The sequence below is a fragment of the Cyprinodon tularosa genome, unplaced genomic scaffold (genome assembly GCF_016077235.1).
Source record: "Cyprinodon tularosa strain WSP-4 unplaced genomic scaffold, ASM1607723v1 ctg1010, whole genome shotgun sequence".
NCBI classification, from domain to species: Eukaryota; Metazoa; Chordata; class Actinopteri; order Cyprinodontiformes; family Cyprinodontidae; genus Cyprinodon; species Cyprinodon tularosa.
This window is the reverse complement of record NW_024037795.1, coordinates 208,423-225,179: the sequence shown is the minus strand read 5'-3', so window position 1 is coordinate 225,179 and position 16,757 is coordinate 208,423. Positions and strand designations below refer to the sequence as shown.

Sequence of the window (16,757 nt, the reverse complement as noted above, 5' to 3'; positions counted from 1 at the left end):
AGTCAATGATGGAGTCGGTTAAAAGGTGAAAGTAATCATGTCTCTGGGTGCTCAGCCCCCCTAAACCTCTGATCCTAGAACCGCCCCTGGTTTGGATAGATTGGCTAGTTGGCTAAAACTAGTTTAATTAGATTAAACAATATAATGATCAGAATCTGAGCCAGCCACTGGTTACAGCTGGAAGGTTAGTGTTAACTAGTATCGCTGTCTGGGAAAACGTCACCCTGCTAGGGGCGTCAGAACTCCCATTCTGAGGTTGTTGGTTTGAATCCCACCTCAGACTTTTGGAAGTTGCAATGAAAAGAAGTATTTTGGCTAAAGTGACGTGGTTTGCCCTCCTACAGATAAAGATTAGATAAAACGCTGCTAAATTAGATTGGTTGGTTTAACCAAAAGGTTCGTTGAACACATAACTTCCAACATGATTAAAAAAAATGGAAAAACTGTTTGAATAAAAATGACACATTTTGATCACTGCCCAATTTGCACTTATTTCACTTAAATAGCTTTTCTCTTCTAAGACATTTTACACACAAAAAAAAGATTTTATTATTCAGACCAATTAATTTCAAAGGAACTTAAGTGGGAAAAAAAGACATTAACTGTAGTTCTGCTCTCCACCAGTAGGTGGGGCTCATGAAGCTTCATCAACATCATTCATGTTGGCCTGTAGAAACTTGGCTGCAGAAAGAGGACTATGACATGAGGAAACTCCTAGTTAACAGCTGCAGCTCTTTAGATGTGATGGTTTTAGGCAGGTGATTTTCCCACGCTTAGAATTAATGCCTTAAAGTCCAGCCTTGGTCTCATCAGACCAGAGAATCTTCTTCCTCATAGTCTGGGAGGCCTTCATGGGTTTCATCTGTCTGTCTGCTCTGAGGAGAGGCGTCCGTCGGGCCGCTCTGCAGCCCCGCCTGGTGGGGGGCTGCAGGGATAGGTGACTTTCTCCCATCTCCCTGCTGCTCCTCTGGAGCTCAGCCAGTGATGGTTGACTTCTTCTCTGACCATTGCTCAGCTTGGCTGGACGTCCAGGTCTAGGAAGAGTTCTGCTCGTCCCAAACTTCTTCCATTGGAGGATGATGGAGCCGCTGAGGAACCTGTTTAGGAACCTTGGCCTCAGTCTCTGAGCTCCTTTCCTTCCCCCTCATGGTTCTGCTTTGCTCTGACAGCTCTTCTATAGACAGCTGTGCTCCTTTCCTCATCAGGTTCATTAAACACAGCTGGACTCCAATGGAGGAGCAGAACCATCTGATCAGCAAACCAGACGGCCTGAGAGTTAAAGAGGAGCCACAGCAAAGGGCCTGAATACTGATTACCAGCTGATTATTGTTATTTTTTTATAAATTTCTGGGTTTTTTTCTGTCAGGATGAGATGCTGAGTTACATTAATGACAAATAAAATGAACTTAATTGATATTAGCAAAAGGCTGCAATGATGAAAAAATTGAAGGAAATTTTAGCGCGTTGTGACAAACACCAGATACAGCACTGGGACTTGATCAACAGCCGATACCGCACCGTCACTAACCAGTAGGTGGCAGTAGTGTTCTTTGACAAACATGGATGCCTCCAGTAAAGCACATTCACATGAAATTACTCTGAATTAAAAACACTGATCATTTATTGAACAGGATGGAATCATTTCAGATTTAAAGAACTTTCAGGAGTTTGGATTCTGAATATGAGCGACTTTTCCTTTAAGCAGGGATGTTCTGATCCGATACTGAGGCAGAACAGCGCAGCTATGTGACCCAGAGTGGGTCAGTGGTTCTGATACCGGCTGGTTCTGTTCATCCAGACCCACAGGATGCCTGATCCTCTGGAATCATCCAATCAGAACGGACAATTAGTTAATAAGATGAAACCTGAGCCGGTTCACCTAGAAATGATTTTATTAAATACAGCAGTTTAAAAAATATAACCCCCCCCCCCCCTTCAGCAGAGCCCTGAGGCTGGAACACGGCGGCGGTCCGAGTCAGGGCGCGGTCTCCCAGCACCTCTGTCTCCTGTAGAGGTCAAAGGTGGACGAGGCTGGACATGGGGACAGAGACGCTTTCATCACTGGTGGCCCCTCCTCCAGTGGGAGGGGCTTCTGTCGGTACAGGTCAGAGTCGATGAAGAAGTGGAGGGAGGGGCCCTCTCCTGTCTTGTTGTCATGGCAGCAGGGTGGAGGCGGAGCCAGCATCAGCCTGTCCTGCAGCACCTGGCTGAGCAGCTGATCCTCCTGGACGCTGACGCTGACCAGAGAGCTGAAGAGGATCTGAGAGCGAGAGACGTTCACCTCTGGAGAGAGAGAGAGAGAGAGAGAGATGAGTAGCATCCAGATGTTAGCCTGAGCCGGGGACAGACTCCTCTCTGGAGGGGGGGTCACCTTCAGCGGCTCGGGCATCCATCAGGGCCCGGGTCCTTCCTGGGTTCTGAAGGGTCTCCTGGAGCGCCCTGTGGGGATCGAAGGCTTCCTCCTGGAGAAGAGAAAGACTGAGGATGAGGAGGATGAAGAGCCCAGAGGAAGGGGGGGGGGTGGGGGGGGGTCTGAACTTCAGAACCGCTCCCATCCCAGAGGAACAGGAAGCTCTGGGAGAATTTATGGAGCAGAAACGGTCCTGAACGACAGAGAAACGGATCAGATGGATTCACTGGAGTCTGGACTGGAACCAGAACCAGAACCGGGTTCCTGGTTTCTCCCATTCATAGTTCTGGGATCCGGTCTGCTCAAACCCCCAGAAAGGTGGGTAGTTCTGAGCCTGGTTCTGGTTCCGGTTCTGGACAGGAGAAGGATTAAACACAAAGACCGGAGCAAAAAGGAGAACCTTTCAGCAGCAGAACCTGAGCGGGTGGAGTCCACCAGGACCCACCGAGCTGCCATGGTCAGAGCAGACCCCCCAGTCCTACCAGTCCCTTATGACCCCCCCAGTACTACCAGTCCCTCAGGACCCCCCAGTCCTACCAGTTAGGGGTAACGGCGTAGAGGGGTAGAAGGTGGAGGAGGAAGAAGCAAACCTGCAGCGTCTGGAGCTCCACCTTCAGGGCCAGGGTGGAGTTAAGCTCTGCCTTTTCCAGACGGCTCTGGTTCTGGAAGGTTGGGTCCACAGAACCTCCCCCAGCTCCTGACAGAACACATTAGGAACAATAGGGCCGGAACCAGAACCGGTGGATGAGGACTAGAACCTTATAGTTACCATGGTGATGGCCTGAGCTGCTGCTGGGCTGCTGATGAGGTTCTGGTTCTGCTGTGAGCGGCTCTCTGAAGCCCACCTGGACAGGAAGACAAAGCAGGTGGTCGTTATGGAAACAACATCCAGCACGGCTCTAGAACTTGGGACCACCTGGTTCTTCTGGTGGTCCATCAGCTGCTAACATCTAGGTCCACATCAGCTTTAAAGTATTCACACCCTCTGCTTTGTCTGCAGACCAGCTGGCCTCCAGAAGGTCAGACTGGAACTGGTTCCACAGAGACCTCCTCCATGCTGCCGCTGCCGTGCATCTGGCAGAATCAGCAGAGGTCAAAGGTCAGAACACCTCCTCCTCTGCTGGACCTCCCAGAGCAGCAGGTCGCTGCCGCTCCGGAACATTCCGGTAGAATCATAATCCTGATGAACTGACTGACCAGGTGACCTTCACAGGTGGTCCATCTCCCTCACAGACGTCTTCAAACTCTCTCTTCCTTACCTGACCGCTTTGAATCTCAGACTCACTCACTGAAAGTCAGAAACCAACAGAAGCAGTGAAACGCAGCGATGTGAAAAACGTCGCCGCATCAACCACAGGTGGAAGCAGAACAAAGATGGCCGCTCCGGTTTTAGCTGGAAAACCCAAATGATGCAATTTGTTCCTTTGTGGATGTTTGCTGGTTTATCAGTTAACATCAATCAAGTTGCTACGGCTGCTGTGATTGGTCAAGAGCTCCACATGGAGGCAGCTACCCAATCAGCTAGCTTCCACGGCATCCAGTGCCCAGTTTGTCCAGTTCCTAGTCAGTCCAGTTCCTAGTCTGTCCAGTTCCCAGACTGTCCAGTTCCCAGTCTGTCCAGTTCCCATTCTGTCCAGTTCCCAGTCTGTCCAGTTCCCAGCAGTCCAGTTCCTAGTCTGTCCAGTTCCCAGTCTGTCCAGTTCCTAGTCAGTCCAGTTCCTAGTCAGTCCAGTTCCTAGACTGTCCAGTTCCTAGTCAGTCCAGTTCCTAGTGAGTCCAGTTCCTAGTCTGTCCAGTTCCCAGTCTGTCCAGTTCCTAGACTGTCCAGTTCCTAGTCAGTCCAGTTCCTAGTCTGTCCAGTTCCCATTCTGTCCAGTTCCCAGTCTGTCCAGTTCCCAGACTGTCCAGTTCCCAGACTGTCCAGTTCCCAGACTGTCCAGTTCCCATTCTGTCCAGTTCACAGTCTGTCCAGTTCCCAGTCAGTCCAGTTCCTAGTCTGTCCAGTTCCCAGTCTGTCCAGTTCCTAGACTGTCCAGTTCCTAGTCAGTCCAGTTCCTAGTCTGTCCAGTTCCCAGTCTGTCCAGTTCCCAGACTGTCCAGTTCCCAGACTGTCCAGTTCCCAGTCTGTCCAGTTCACAGTCTGTCCAGTTCACAGTCTGTCCAGTTCCCAGTCAGTCCAGTTCCTAGTCTGTCCAGTTCCCAGTCTGTCCAGTTCCTAGACTGTCCAGTTCCTAGTCAGTCCAGTTCCTAGTCAGTCCAGTTCCTAGTCAGTCCAGTTCCTAGTCAGTCCAGTTCCCAGACTGTCCAGTTCCCAGTCTGTCCAGTTCCCAGTCTGTCCAGTTCCCAGTCTGTCCAGTTCCCAGACTGTCCAGTTCCCAGTCTGTCCAGTTCCCAGTCTGTCCAGTTCCTAGACTGTCCAGTTCCTAGTCAGTCCAGTTCCTAGTCAGTCCAGTTCCTAGTCTGTCCAGTTCCCAGTCTGTCCAGTTCCTAGACTGTCCAGTTCCTAGTCAGTCCAGTTCCTAGTCAGTCCAGTTCCTAGTCAGTCCAGTTCCCAGTCTGTCCAGTTCCTAGACTGTCCAGTTCCTAGTCAGTCCAGTTCCTAGTCAGTCCAGTTCCTAGTCTGTCCAGTTCCCAGTCTGTCCAGTTCCCAGTCTGTCCAGTTCCCAGTCTGTCCAGTTCCCAGTCAGTCCAGTTCCTAGTCAGTCCAGTTCCTAGTCAGTCCAGTTCCCAGTCTGTCCAGTTCCTAGACTGTCCAGTTCCTAGTCAGTCCAGTTCCTAGTCAGTCCAGTTCCTAGTCTGTCCAGTTCCCAGTCTGTCCAGTTCCCAGTCTGTCCAGTTCCCAGTCTGTCCAGTTCCCAGTCAGTCCAGTTCCTAGTCAGTCCAGTTCCTAGTCAGTCCAGTTCCCAGACTGTCCAGTTCCTAGTCTGTCCAGTTCCCAGTCTGTCCAGTTCCTAGACTGTCCAGTTCCTAGTCAGTCCAGTTCCTAGTCAGTCCAGTTCCTAGTCAGTCCAGTTCCTAGTCTGTCCAGTTCCCAGTCTGTCCAGTTCCTAGACTGTCCAGTTCCTAGTCAGTCCAGTTCCTAGTCTGTCCAGTTCCCAGACTGTCCAGTTCCTAGTCTGTCCAGTTCCTAGTCTGTCCAGTTCCCAGTCTGTCCAGTTCCTAGACTGTCCAGTTCCTAGTCAGTCCAGTTCCCATTCTGTCCAGTTCCCAGACTGTCCAGTTCCCATTCTGTCCAGTTCACAGTCTGTCCAGTTCCCAGTCAGTCCAGTTCCTAGTCTGTCCAGTTCCTAGACTGTCCAGTTCCTAGTCAGTCCAGTTCCTAGTCTGTCCAGTTCCCAGACTGTCCAGTTCCCAGTCTGTCCAGTTCCCAGTCTGTCCAGTTCCCAGACTGTCCAGTTCCCAGTCTGTCCAGTTCCCAGTCTGTCCAGTTCCTAGTCAGTCCAGTTCCTAGTCAGTCCAGTTCCTAGTCTGTCCAGTTCCTAGACTGTCCAGTTCCTAGTCAGTCCAGTTCCTAGTCAGTCCAGTTCCTAGTCAGTCCAGTTCCCAGTCTGTCCAGTTCCTAGACTGTCCAGTTCCTAGTCAGTCCAGTTCCTAGTCTGTCCAGTTCCCAGTCTGTCCAGTTCCCAGTCAGTCCAGTTCCTAGTCAGTCCAGTTCCTAGTCAGTCCAGTTCCCAGACTGTCCAGTTCCTAGTCTGTCCAGTTCCCAGTCTGTCCAGTTCCTAGACTGTCCAGTTCCTAGACTGTCCAGTTCCTAGTCAGTCCAGTTCCTAGTCAGTCCAGTTCCTAGTCAGTCCAGTTCCTAGTCTGTCCAGTTCCCAGTCTGTCCAGTTCCTGAACTGTCCAGTTCCTAGTCAGTCCAGTTCCTAGTCTGTCCAGTTCCCAGACTGTCCAGTTCCTAGTCTGTCCAGTTCCCAGTCAGTCCAGTTCCCAGACTGTCCAGTTCCCAGTCAGTCCAGTTCCCAGACTGTCCAGTTCCTAGTCTGTCCAGTTACCAGACTGTCCAGTTCCTAGTCTGTCCAGTTCCCAGACTGTCCAGTTCCTAGTCTGTCCAGTTCCTAGTCAGTCCAGTTCCTAGTCTGTCCAGTTCCTAGACTGTCCAGTTCCCAGTCTGTCCAGTTCCCAGTCTGTCCAGTTCCTAGTCAGTCCAGTTCCTAGTCTGTCCAGTTCCTAGACTGTCCAGTTCCTAGTCAGTCCAGTTCCTAGTCAGTCCAGTTCCTAGTCAGTCCAGTTCCCAGTCTGTCCAGTTACCAGACTGTCCAGTTCCTAGTCTGTCCAGTTCCCAGACTGTCCAGTTCCCAGACTGTCCAGTTCCCAGTCTGTCCAGTTCCCAGTCTGTCCAGTTCCTAGTCAGTCCAGTTCCTAGTCAGTCCAGTTCCTAGTCTGTCCAGTTCCTAGACTGTCCAGTTCCTAGTCAGTCCAGTTCCTAGTCAGTCCAGTTCCTAGTCAGTCCAGTTCCCAGTCTGTCCAGTTCCTAGACTGTCCAGTTCCTAGTCAGTCCAGTTCCTAGTCAGTCCAGTTCCTAGTCTGTCCAGTTCCCAGTCTGTCCAGTTCCCAGTCTGTCCAGTTCCCAGTCAGTCCAGTTCCTAGTCAGTCCAGTTCCTAGTCAGTCCAGTTCCCAGACTGTCCAGTTCCTAGTCTGTCCAGTTCCCAGTCTGTCCAGTTCCTAGACTGTCCAGTTCCTAGTCAGTCCAGTTCCTAGTCAGTCCAGTTCCTAGTCAGTCCAGTTCCTAGTCTGTCCAGTTCCCAGTCTGTCCAGTTCCTAGACTGTCCAGTTCCTAGTCAGTCCAGTTCCTAGTCTGTCCAGTTCCCAGACTGTCCAGTTCCTAGTCTGTCCAGTTCCTAGTCTGTCCAGTTCCCAGTCTGTCCAGTTCCTAGACTGTCCAGTTCCTAGTCAGTCCAGTTCCCATTCTGTCCAGTTCCCAGACTGTCCAGTTCCCATTCTGTCCAGTTCACAGTCTGTCCAGTTCCCAGTCAGTCCAGTTCCTAGTCTGTCCAGTTCCTAGACTGTCCAGTTCCTAGTCAGTCCAGTTCCTAGTCTGTCCAGTTCCCAGACTGTCCAGTTCCCAGTCTGTCCAGTTCCCAGTCTGTCCAGTTCCCAGACTGTCCAGTTCCCAGTCTGTCCAGTTCCCAGTCTGTCCAGTTCCTAGTCAGTCCAGTTCCTAGTCAGTCCAGTTCCTAGTCTGTCCAGTTCCTAGACTGTCCAGTTCCTAGTCAGTCCAGTTCCTAGTCAGTCCAGTTCCTAGTCAGTCCAGTTCCCAGTCTGTCCAGTTCCTAGACTGTCCAGTTCCTAGTCAGTCCAGTTCCTAGTCTGTCCAGTTCCCAGTCTGTCCAGTTCCCAGTCAGTCCAGTTCCTAGTCAGTCCAGTTCCTAGTCAGTCCAGTTCCCAGACTGTCCAGTTCCTAGTCTGTCCAGTTCCCAGTCTGTCCAGTTCCTAGACTGTCCAGTTCCTAGACTGTCCAGTTCCTAGTCAGTCCAGTTCCTAGTCAGTCCAGTTCCTAGTCAGTCCAGTTCCTAGTCTGTCCAGTTCCCAGTCTGTCCAGTTCCTAGACTGTCCAGTTCCTAGTCAGTCCAGTTCCTAGTCTGTCCAGTTCCCAGACTGTCCAGTTCCTAGTCTGTCCAGTTCCCAGTCAGTCCAGTTCCCAGACTGTCCAGTTCCCAGTCAGTCCAGTTCCCAGACTGTCCAGTTCCTAGTCTGTCCAGTTACCAGACTGTCCAGTTCCTAGTCTGTCCAGTTCCCAGACTGTCCAGTTCCTAGTCTGTCCAGTTCCTAGTCAGTCCAGTTCCTAGTCTGTCCAGTTCCTAGTCAGTCCAGTTCCTAGTCTGTCCAGTTCCTAGACTGTCCAGTTCCTAGACAGTCCAGTTCCCAGACTGTCCAGTTCCTAGTCTGTCCAGTTCCCAGACTGTCCAGTTCCCAGTCAGTCCAGTTCCTAGACTGTCCAGTTCCTAGTCAGTCCAGTTCCTAGACTGTCCAGTTCCTAGACTGTCCAGTTCCTAGTCAGTCCAGTTCCTAGTCAGTCCAGTTCCTAGTCAGTCCAGTTCCTAGTCTGTCCAGTTCCCAGTCTGTCCAGTTCCTAGACTGTCCAGTTCCTAGTCAGTCCAGTTCCTAGTCTGTCCAGTTCCCAGACTGTCCAGTTCCTAGTCTGTCCAGTTCCCAGTCAGTCCAGTTCCCAGACTGTCCAGTTCCCAGTCAGTCCAGTTCCCAGACTGTCCAGTTCCTAGTCTGTCCAGTTACCAGACTGTCCAGTTCCTAGTCTGTCCAGTTCCCAGACTGTCCAGTTCCTAGTCTGTCCAGTTCCTAGTCAGTCCAGTTCCTAGTCTGTCCAGTTCCTAGACTGTCCAGTTCCTAGACAGTCCAGTTCCCAGACTGTCCAGTTCCTAGTCTGTCCAGTTCCCAGACTGTCCAGTTCCCAGTCAGTCCAGTTCCCAGACTGTCCAGTTCCTAGTCTGTCCAGTTCCCAGTCAGTCCAGTTCCCAGACTGTCCAGTTCCTAGTCTGTCCAGTTCCCAGACTGTCCAGTTCCTAGTCTGTCCAGTTCCTAGTCAGTCCAGTTCCTAGTCTGTCCAGTTCCTAGTCAGTCCAGTTCCTAGTCTGTCCAGTTCCTAGACTGTCCAGTTCCTAGACAGTCCAGTTCCCAGACTGTCCAGTTCCTAGTCTGTCCAGTTCCCAGACTGTCCAGTTCCCAGTCAGTCCAGTTCCTAGACTGTCCAGTTCCTAGTCAGTCCAGTTCCTAGTCAGTCCAGTTCCTAGTCTGTCCAGTTCCCAGTCTGTCCAGTTCCTAGACTGTCCAGTTCCTAGTCAGTCCAGTTCCTAGTCTGTCCAGTTCCTAGTCAGTCCAGTTCCCAGTCAGTCCAGTTCCCAGACTGTCCAGTTCCCAGTCAGTCCAGTTCCCAGACTGTCCAGTTCCTAGTCTGTCCAGTTCCCAGACTGTCCAGTTCCTAGTCTGTCCAGTTCCCAGACTGTCCAGTTCCTAGTCTGTCCAGTTCCTAGTCAGTCCAGTTCCTAGTCTGTCCAGTTCCTAGACTGTCCAGTTCCTAGACAGTCCAGTTCCCAGACTGTCCAGTTCCTAGTCTGTCCAGTTCCCAGACTGTCCAGTTCCCAGTCAGTCCAGTTCCCAGACTGTCCAGTTCCTAGTCTGTCCAGTTCCCAGTCAGTCCAGTTCCCAGACTGTCCAGTTCCTAGTCTGTCCAGTTCCCAGACTGTCCAGTTCCTAGTCTGTCCAGTTCCTAGTCAGTCCAGTTCCTAGTCAGTCCAGTTCCTAGTCTGTCCAGTTCCTAGACTGTCCAGTTCCTAGACAGTCCAGTTCCCAGACTGTCCAGTTCCTAGTCTGTCCAGTTCCCAGACTGTCCAGTTCCCAGTCAGTCCAGTTCCTAGACTGTCCAGTTCCTAGTCAGTCCAGTTCCTAGTCAGTCCAGTTCCTAGTCTGTCCAGTTCCCAGTCTGTCCAGTTCCTAGACTGTCCAGTTCCTAGTCAGTCCAGTTCCTAGTCTGTCCAGTTCCTAGTCAGTCCAGTTCCTAGTCAGTCCAGTTCCCAGTCAGTCCAGTTCCCAGACTGTCCAGTTCCCAGTCAGTCCAGTTCCCAGACTGTCCAGTTCCTAGTCTGTCCAGTTCCCAGACTGTCCAGTTCCTAGTCTGTCCAGTTCCCAGACTGTCCAGTTCCTAGTCTGTCCAGTTCCCAGACTGTCCAGTTCCCAGACTGTCCAGTTCCTAGTCTGTCCAGTTCCCAGTCAGTCCAGTTCCCAGACTGTCCAGTTCCCAGACTGTCCAGTTCCTAGTCTGTCCAGTTCCCAGACTGTCCAGTTCCTAGTCTGTCCAGTTCCCAGACTGTCCAGTTCCTAGTCTGTCCAGTTCCTAGTCTGTCCAGTTCCTAGTCAGTCCAGTTCCTAGTCAGTCCAGTTCCTAGACTGTCCAGTTCCTAGACAGTCCAGTTCCCAGACTGTCCAGTTCCTAGTCTGTCCAGTTCCCAGACTGTCCAGTTCCTAGTCAGTCCAGTTCCTAGTCTGTCCAGTTCCCAGTCAGTCCAGTTCCCAGACTGTCCAGTTCCTAGTCTGTCCAGTTCCCAGACTGTCCAGTTCCCAGTCTGTCCAGTTCCCAGACTGTCCAGTTCCTAGTCTGTCCAGTTCCCAGACTGTCCAGTTCCTAGTCAGTCCAGTTCCTAGTCTGTCCAGTTCCTAGTCTGTCCAGTTCCTAGTCAGTCCAGTTCCTAGACTGTCCAGTTCCCAGTCTGTCCAGTTCCCAGACTGTCCAGTTCCTAGTCTGTCCAGTTCCCAGACTGTCCAGTTCCTAGTCAGTCCAGTTCCCAGACTGTCCAGTTCCTAGTCAGTCCAGTTCCTAGTCTGTCCAGTTCCTAGTCAGTCCAGTTCCTAGTCTGTCCAGTTCCCAGTCTGTCCAGTTCCCAGACTGTCCAGTTCCTAGTCTGTCCAGTTCCCAGACTGTCCAGTTCCTAGTCAGTCCAGTTCCTAGTCTGTCCAGTTCCCAGACTGTCCAGTTCCCAGACTGTCCAGTTCCTAGTCTGTCCAGTTCCCAGTCAGTCCAGTTCCCAGACTGTCCAGTTCCCAGACTGTCCAGTTCCTAGTCTGTCCAGTTCCCAGACTGTCCAGTTCCTAGTCTGTCCAGTTCCCAGACTGTCCAGTTCCTAGTCTGTCCAGTTCCTAGTCAGTCCAGTTCCTAGTCTGTCCAGTTCCTAGTCAGTCCAGTTCCTAGTCAGTCCAGTTCCTAGACTGTCCAGTTCCTAGACAGTCCAGTTCCCAGACTGTCCAGTTCCTAGTCTGTCCAGTTCCCAGACTGTCCAGTTCCTAGTCAGTCCAGTTCCTAGTCTGTCCAGTTCCCAGTCAGTCCAGTTCCCAGACTGTCCAGTTCCTAGTCTGTCCAGTTCCCAGACTGTCCAGTTCCCAGTCTGTCCAGTTCCCAGACTGTCCAGTTCCTAGTCTGTCCAGTTCCCAGACTGTCCAGTTCCTAGTCAGTCCAGTTCCTAGTCTGTCCAGTTCCTAGTCTGTCCAGTTCCTAGTCAGTCCAGTTCCTAGACTGTCCAGTTCCCAGTCTGTCCAGTTCCCAGACTGTCCAGTTCCTAGTCTGTCCAGTTCCCAGACTGTCCAGTTCCTAGTCAGTCCAGTTCCCAGACTGTCCAGTTCCTAGTCAGTCCAGTTCCTAGTCTGTCCAGTTCCTAGTCAGTCCAGTTCCTAGTCTGTCCAGTTCCCAGTCTGTCCAGTTCCCAGACTGTCCAGTTCCTAGTCTGTCCAGTTCCCAGACTGTCCAGTTCCTAGTCAGTCCAGTTCCTAGTCTGTCCAGTTCCTAGTCTGTCCAGTTCCTAGTCAGTCCAGTTCCTAGACTGTCCAGTTCCCAGACTCTCCAGTTCCTAGTCTGTCCAGAATCCCTAACTAGTAGCCTGCTAACTAAGGACCTAATGATGTGTTGCTCACTGCTACCTTAGCGTTCCTCTTCTTCCTGTTTGGTCCCAGTGGGCGGGGCCGTTCCCGCTGCTTATTCTGCTGTGGCTGGTTCTTTGGCGCCGGGCTGAGATTGAGGGACAGGTCCAGTTCAGGGCAGAGCGTCACAGAGCAGCCAGGGAGGGGGGTGGGAACCGGGAGGGGGGACGGGGAGGAACCCATCCTGGGGGGAGACAGCAGAGAGAGAGAGATGGTTCTGAAGATGATCAGAGAAGTGAACCGTTCTGGACCTTCTGACCCAATACCTGCAGTAAAACAACCAAAGCCAGAACTGAAAACAGATCTACAGATGTAGAATCTCAGATGTAAACCACCCAGATTCTGTCAGATGGAGCCCACTTGGTTCTACAGCTGATGTTCTCCAGCCTCCATGGAACCAGCTGATTGGACCCAATTAAAGGCTCCAGCAGAGGGTCCATGAGACACCCAGCAGGAGGAACGTCTGTAGACCTCAGAGACTGGAAGGTCTGAAGGAAGAGACCTGGAGGAGGATCCAGAAACGTCTCTGCTGCTCCGAAGGTCCCATTGATCCCAGTCAGTCCATCAGTGGGAGAAGGTTGGAACCAGCAGCATGAATGGATGATCTCTGCAGGAATCCACCAATCAGGGCAGTCAGAGCAAAGCCCCGCCCTCATAACGGAACATGGCCGCCTGTCTGGAGGTCCCCTGGGATCCTGGAGGACCTAAGACCAGGAGGATGAATGTTCTGAGGAGACCAACGGTGGACTCCCTGATGACTGGACCCCAGTGATGGTCAAGCTCAGCAGCGGACAGCGGCGTGATGCTACATGATGACGTGCATGTCGTCACTCAGCCGCTGGTCGTCCTGAAAAATGATCTGGGCTACATTCATAATTGGCAAACCTTTTGGGTAGTGATGTCATGAGATGAGCTGCGGCTTCGAGGCGTGATTGATTTAGGGGAGGGGCCAAAAATGATGACGTCCGAAGCCTCGCCACCGTGATACCAAGTGACCGCTACAGGAAGTGGTTCAGAAAGCGCCACATGCATCTAAACAGGCTCAGCGTTCAGTCCAGATGAGGGAGTTTGGAGGAGAGCTGCTGTCAGTTGGATAGATTCTGATAATAGATTGGTTGTTTTTCCAACCAATCTAGTTGGTTAAATCTAATCTAATTAGATCAAACTCTGGATTCAGGTGTAACTTCATTCATAGCTAATATTGTTGCAGGAAGCAGTTATCCGTGTTAGTGGCGTCAGCTGTAAGACTCTGACTTCCTCTCCTGTGGTTGATGGTTCCAGATCCTCCTTACTAGATCTGGTAAACACACTGCCAAGTTAGATTGGCTGGTTTAACCAAAAGATTGGTTGAACACATAACTTCCAACCCCATTAAACCCAAAAACTGTAGAAAAACTATAATAGGTAAATAAAAACAGCTTTCATTTTGCTCATCATTGCCAAATATGGACTTTCAGTTTGCTTGAGCTTATTTCACTATCATGGCAGAAAAACTGTGTACCATTAATGATCGTTCTCTTCTAAGACATTTTACACTAAAAAAACAGTACAAAAGATTTTATTATACACACCGATTACCATGACCATTAAAAATTTCCACAGAACTTAAATGGGAAAAAAACAAAAGAACAAAAAAATAAATCTGATTTTATTAGTAGCTGTAGTTCTGCTCTCCACCAGTAGGTGGTGACATGTTCACATGAAGCTTCATGAACCGTGGGGATCGTTGAAGCAATTTGACCAAACGAGGCTTCCTCTCACCCTCAATCCTTTTGGGGAAAGCCTGGTCTGATTCGGAGAGACGGCATCCATCCCACTTTGGATGGTGCAGCTCTTCTTTCTAGGAATCTGGACACATTTATTAGTCCCCCAACACCCTGACCCCCCAGGGTGCAGACCAGGAAGCAGAGTCCTAGTTTAACAGACCTCTCTGCAGCTTCTCTACTGTTACCAGACATCCCAAGTCTCCCGGAAGTTCCGTGAGGGAGAGAAAAATGGTGATTGCAGAACTTCTGGATAAATTAGAGCAGAGCAAATGTAGATTTAAGAAGTAGATTGCATCTCCAAACTCCACTACTGCTGCTAGTTTGGTTGCAAGGATGGAAAACCGTCCACAGATCCAACAGGTGGCGCTCTGATGCAGGGATGGGAACTTTCTGCCAATTTTTCCCCAAATCCTAAAAATATAAATCCCACCGAGGAATGATGGTGACAGATGATGTGGGATTTCAGGGTTAGAGAGCTCTGCTCTGATGATGTCACTTCCTGCTTGGTTCCTCCATCAGCTCCTCCCATCAGAAATACGTCCACCATAGAAAGGTTCCTTTATCCTTTTTCTATCATTTCATCGATGCAACCAAACTTAAACCGCGCGGTGAAGGGCGGTGAAGCGGCGCGCGGTGAAGCATAAAATAAAAAACAGGGCAAGAGATTTAAATATATTAAGAGAGCTGCATGAAATTACATTTCTTTTCAAATAGGTTCAATAAAAATTCTATTTCTTATGAGGTCAATATACATTTATAATTTAGGAATTTTACAGATTTTTCACTTAATTGAAGTTAAAACTACTGTTTTCTATAAAATTTTGATTAGAATTCAAGAAAAATGGTTAAATTCATCTGTAAAAATATGCTATGATAAGCATCTCCCTGAAAGGAGTTTTTGGAACTTAGGACGTCTGTGTTACTCATTACTCCATCCAGACAGTGTCTTGACCAAAAACTAATATATTAGCAAAGATTCCCAAAGGAGTAAATTATTCTAATCAAATTTAAATTAAAATAACTCCAATTGGGGAAAAATATCTCTTTCCTCTAAAAGTCTGTTAGTTAATGACCTCATGTGTGAAAATCACATTGATTTATGTTGCCTTAAGCAGAGCGTACACTGTGAGATTTTCACCATAACCTGTAGGTTCCTGCTGCAGACCAGGACCTCAGCTCCATCTGGGTCAAACTGGATCACAGAACCACATCTGGACCACAGAACCACATCTGGACCACAGAGTCAGGAGCTGAGCAGAGAGAAAATACCCAGCTAAAGTATTCACACCCCTGGATGGTCACCTGACGCGTTAACGACCCAATCAGCAGATGTTCTGGCCTTAGAGCCTCTTCAGGGAACAGGGAGGAACTACCATCCCGCTGAAGTACCAGAAACCCAGCTGACTGTCATGGAGAAAGTTCTAGTTCAGTTCTAATCAGGTCTGGATCCACAATAATGTCCCAGATCAGACCTGAAGATCAGCAGAACCCTGCAGATGACAGCACCGCGTGGAAAGATGGCTCCATGCTGAAGCTGGAAAACTGATCCCAGCAGTCAGGTTGAAGCATGGTAGGGGCAGCATCAGGCTGTGGGGAGCCGTTTCCCCAGCAGGTCCAAAGAGGTTTAAAACAGCTGGTTCTGATGACGCCGACCCTGCCAACCTTCCGCCTTTAGAACCTGCCTGTTCTAAAGGCGTCCCTGGTCGCCAAGGTGATCTCTGTTACCATAGAAACCCTCTCCAAGAGGCTGTGAGAGGTAGCATTAGCATAGCCATTAGCATAGCATAGCATAGCCGGACCGCAAACAGATAAAGACGCCAGCACACCGGAAGTAGTCATCAGTCCGGTCTGGGTTCGGATGGAAACTTCAAAGTTGTTTTCACCGCTAAACTGGATGTTACCTGATTTATCCGGAACAGACCCGCAGAGTTCAGACCTGAAAGGAAACCAGTAGAGGCCGCCCGGCAGCTTCCTTCTTCTGCCTCCTCTGGCTGACCAAGCAGCGCCCTCTGCTGGACGGGAAGAAACGGCACACATTCCAAGGAAAATGAACTAATCTGCTTCAATCCAATTAATCTTTACGGAAAATAATAAAAACAGATTAAATCTTCTATTGAATATTTCTCTTTTTTGCCTGTTTTCTTTGTTATTAACCACAAGTTGCCCTATTTCTGGTTGTCTGGGGTAGAATAGAATAGAAATGATAGAATAGAATACAGTAGAATAGAGTAGAATAGAATAGAATAAAATATGAGGATTACCCTGTATTCTGTCGTTGTGAGGAATATAACATAACCCAGCAGCAATCTGAAATTGTAGAAAATAAAGGAAAAATCAATAAATAAATGCTGAAAGTCTTATTATTCGGGTTTTTGGGAATACTGATGGCTGCAGGCAGAGAGGATGATGATGTCTGACTCCCTAACAGGAAACAGCATCGTGACTTTAGCTCCTCACCATCTAAATATTAATGATAAATCAATGTTCTTCTGTTATCCTTACATCCTCTATAAGCACAGTTTTAAATCCAGACAGCTTCCTGACTGACGGCTGCTTCATTAAACCAATACTGAGGGAGTTAAAATGGTTTCCTAACTATTGTGATTCTAATTGAAAGACTCCTCTGTGGTTTCAGCAGCTCTGAGCGACTTTCAGGACGGCCTTCGTGACCCGGCCACACAAAGCAACTAGAAATGTGCAGATTGCTTTACAGCAGAAGCCCCTCCACCTTTCCCCATTACTTATAAACGTCCCTGAGAGACTGCGTCTGTGTCCGAAAGTCTGCTCCAACCCCACATAGAGCACTATAGGGGCCCTACAGTGCTCTATGTAGGCCAGGAAGGGCCACAGTCAGTCGTCAAGGGCCGACGCCCTGCAGGTTTTAGAGCTTTCCTTCCATCAGATCCGCTGATTTAATGGCTTTTGAACAAGCAGGAAAATCTCTAAAACCTATAGGACCCTCCAGGACCGACAGCGGGCCGCTGTGACAGCAAATCCCATAATGCTTTGCGAGGAGAGCTCTCTGGGCAAAGCATTCTGGGATATATCTGCCTATTCTGAGGCCTTTTTCTTCTCATACTTCGAAGACAGTTTTTCTCTTCCGACCCTCGGTCATTCTCAAAGAACGGCGGTGAGAAAGGTGAGTTCAATGACTGTCTGA

The 16,757-nt window shown here is 49.7% G+C and overlaps 1 protein-coding gene across 1 annotated transcript; it reads right to left on the bottom strand.

The window, feature by feature from the left end:
• Positions 1-1,919: 1,919 nt before the first annotated feature.
• Positions 1,920-15,613, bottom strand: ppp1r35 (protein phosphatase 1, regulatory subunit 35). Its single transcript, XM_038277845.1, has 6 exons — positions 15,499-15,613; positions 11,832-12,015; positions 3,180-3,255; positions 3,001-3,107; positions 2,372-2,462; positions 1,920-2,283 (listed from the first exon to the last, which is right to left on the bottom strand). Exons 2-6 carry the CDS (start codon positions 12,012-12,014, stop codon positions 1,976-1,978), a joined length of 765 nt encoding a protein of 254 aa, XP_038133773.1. The 5' UTR covers position 12,015; positions 15,499-15,613; the 3' UTR covers positions 1,920-1,975.
• Between the last annotated feature and the right edge of the window lie 1,144 nt (positions 15,614-16,757).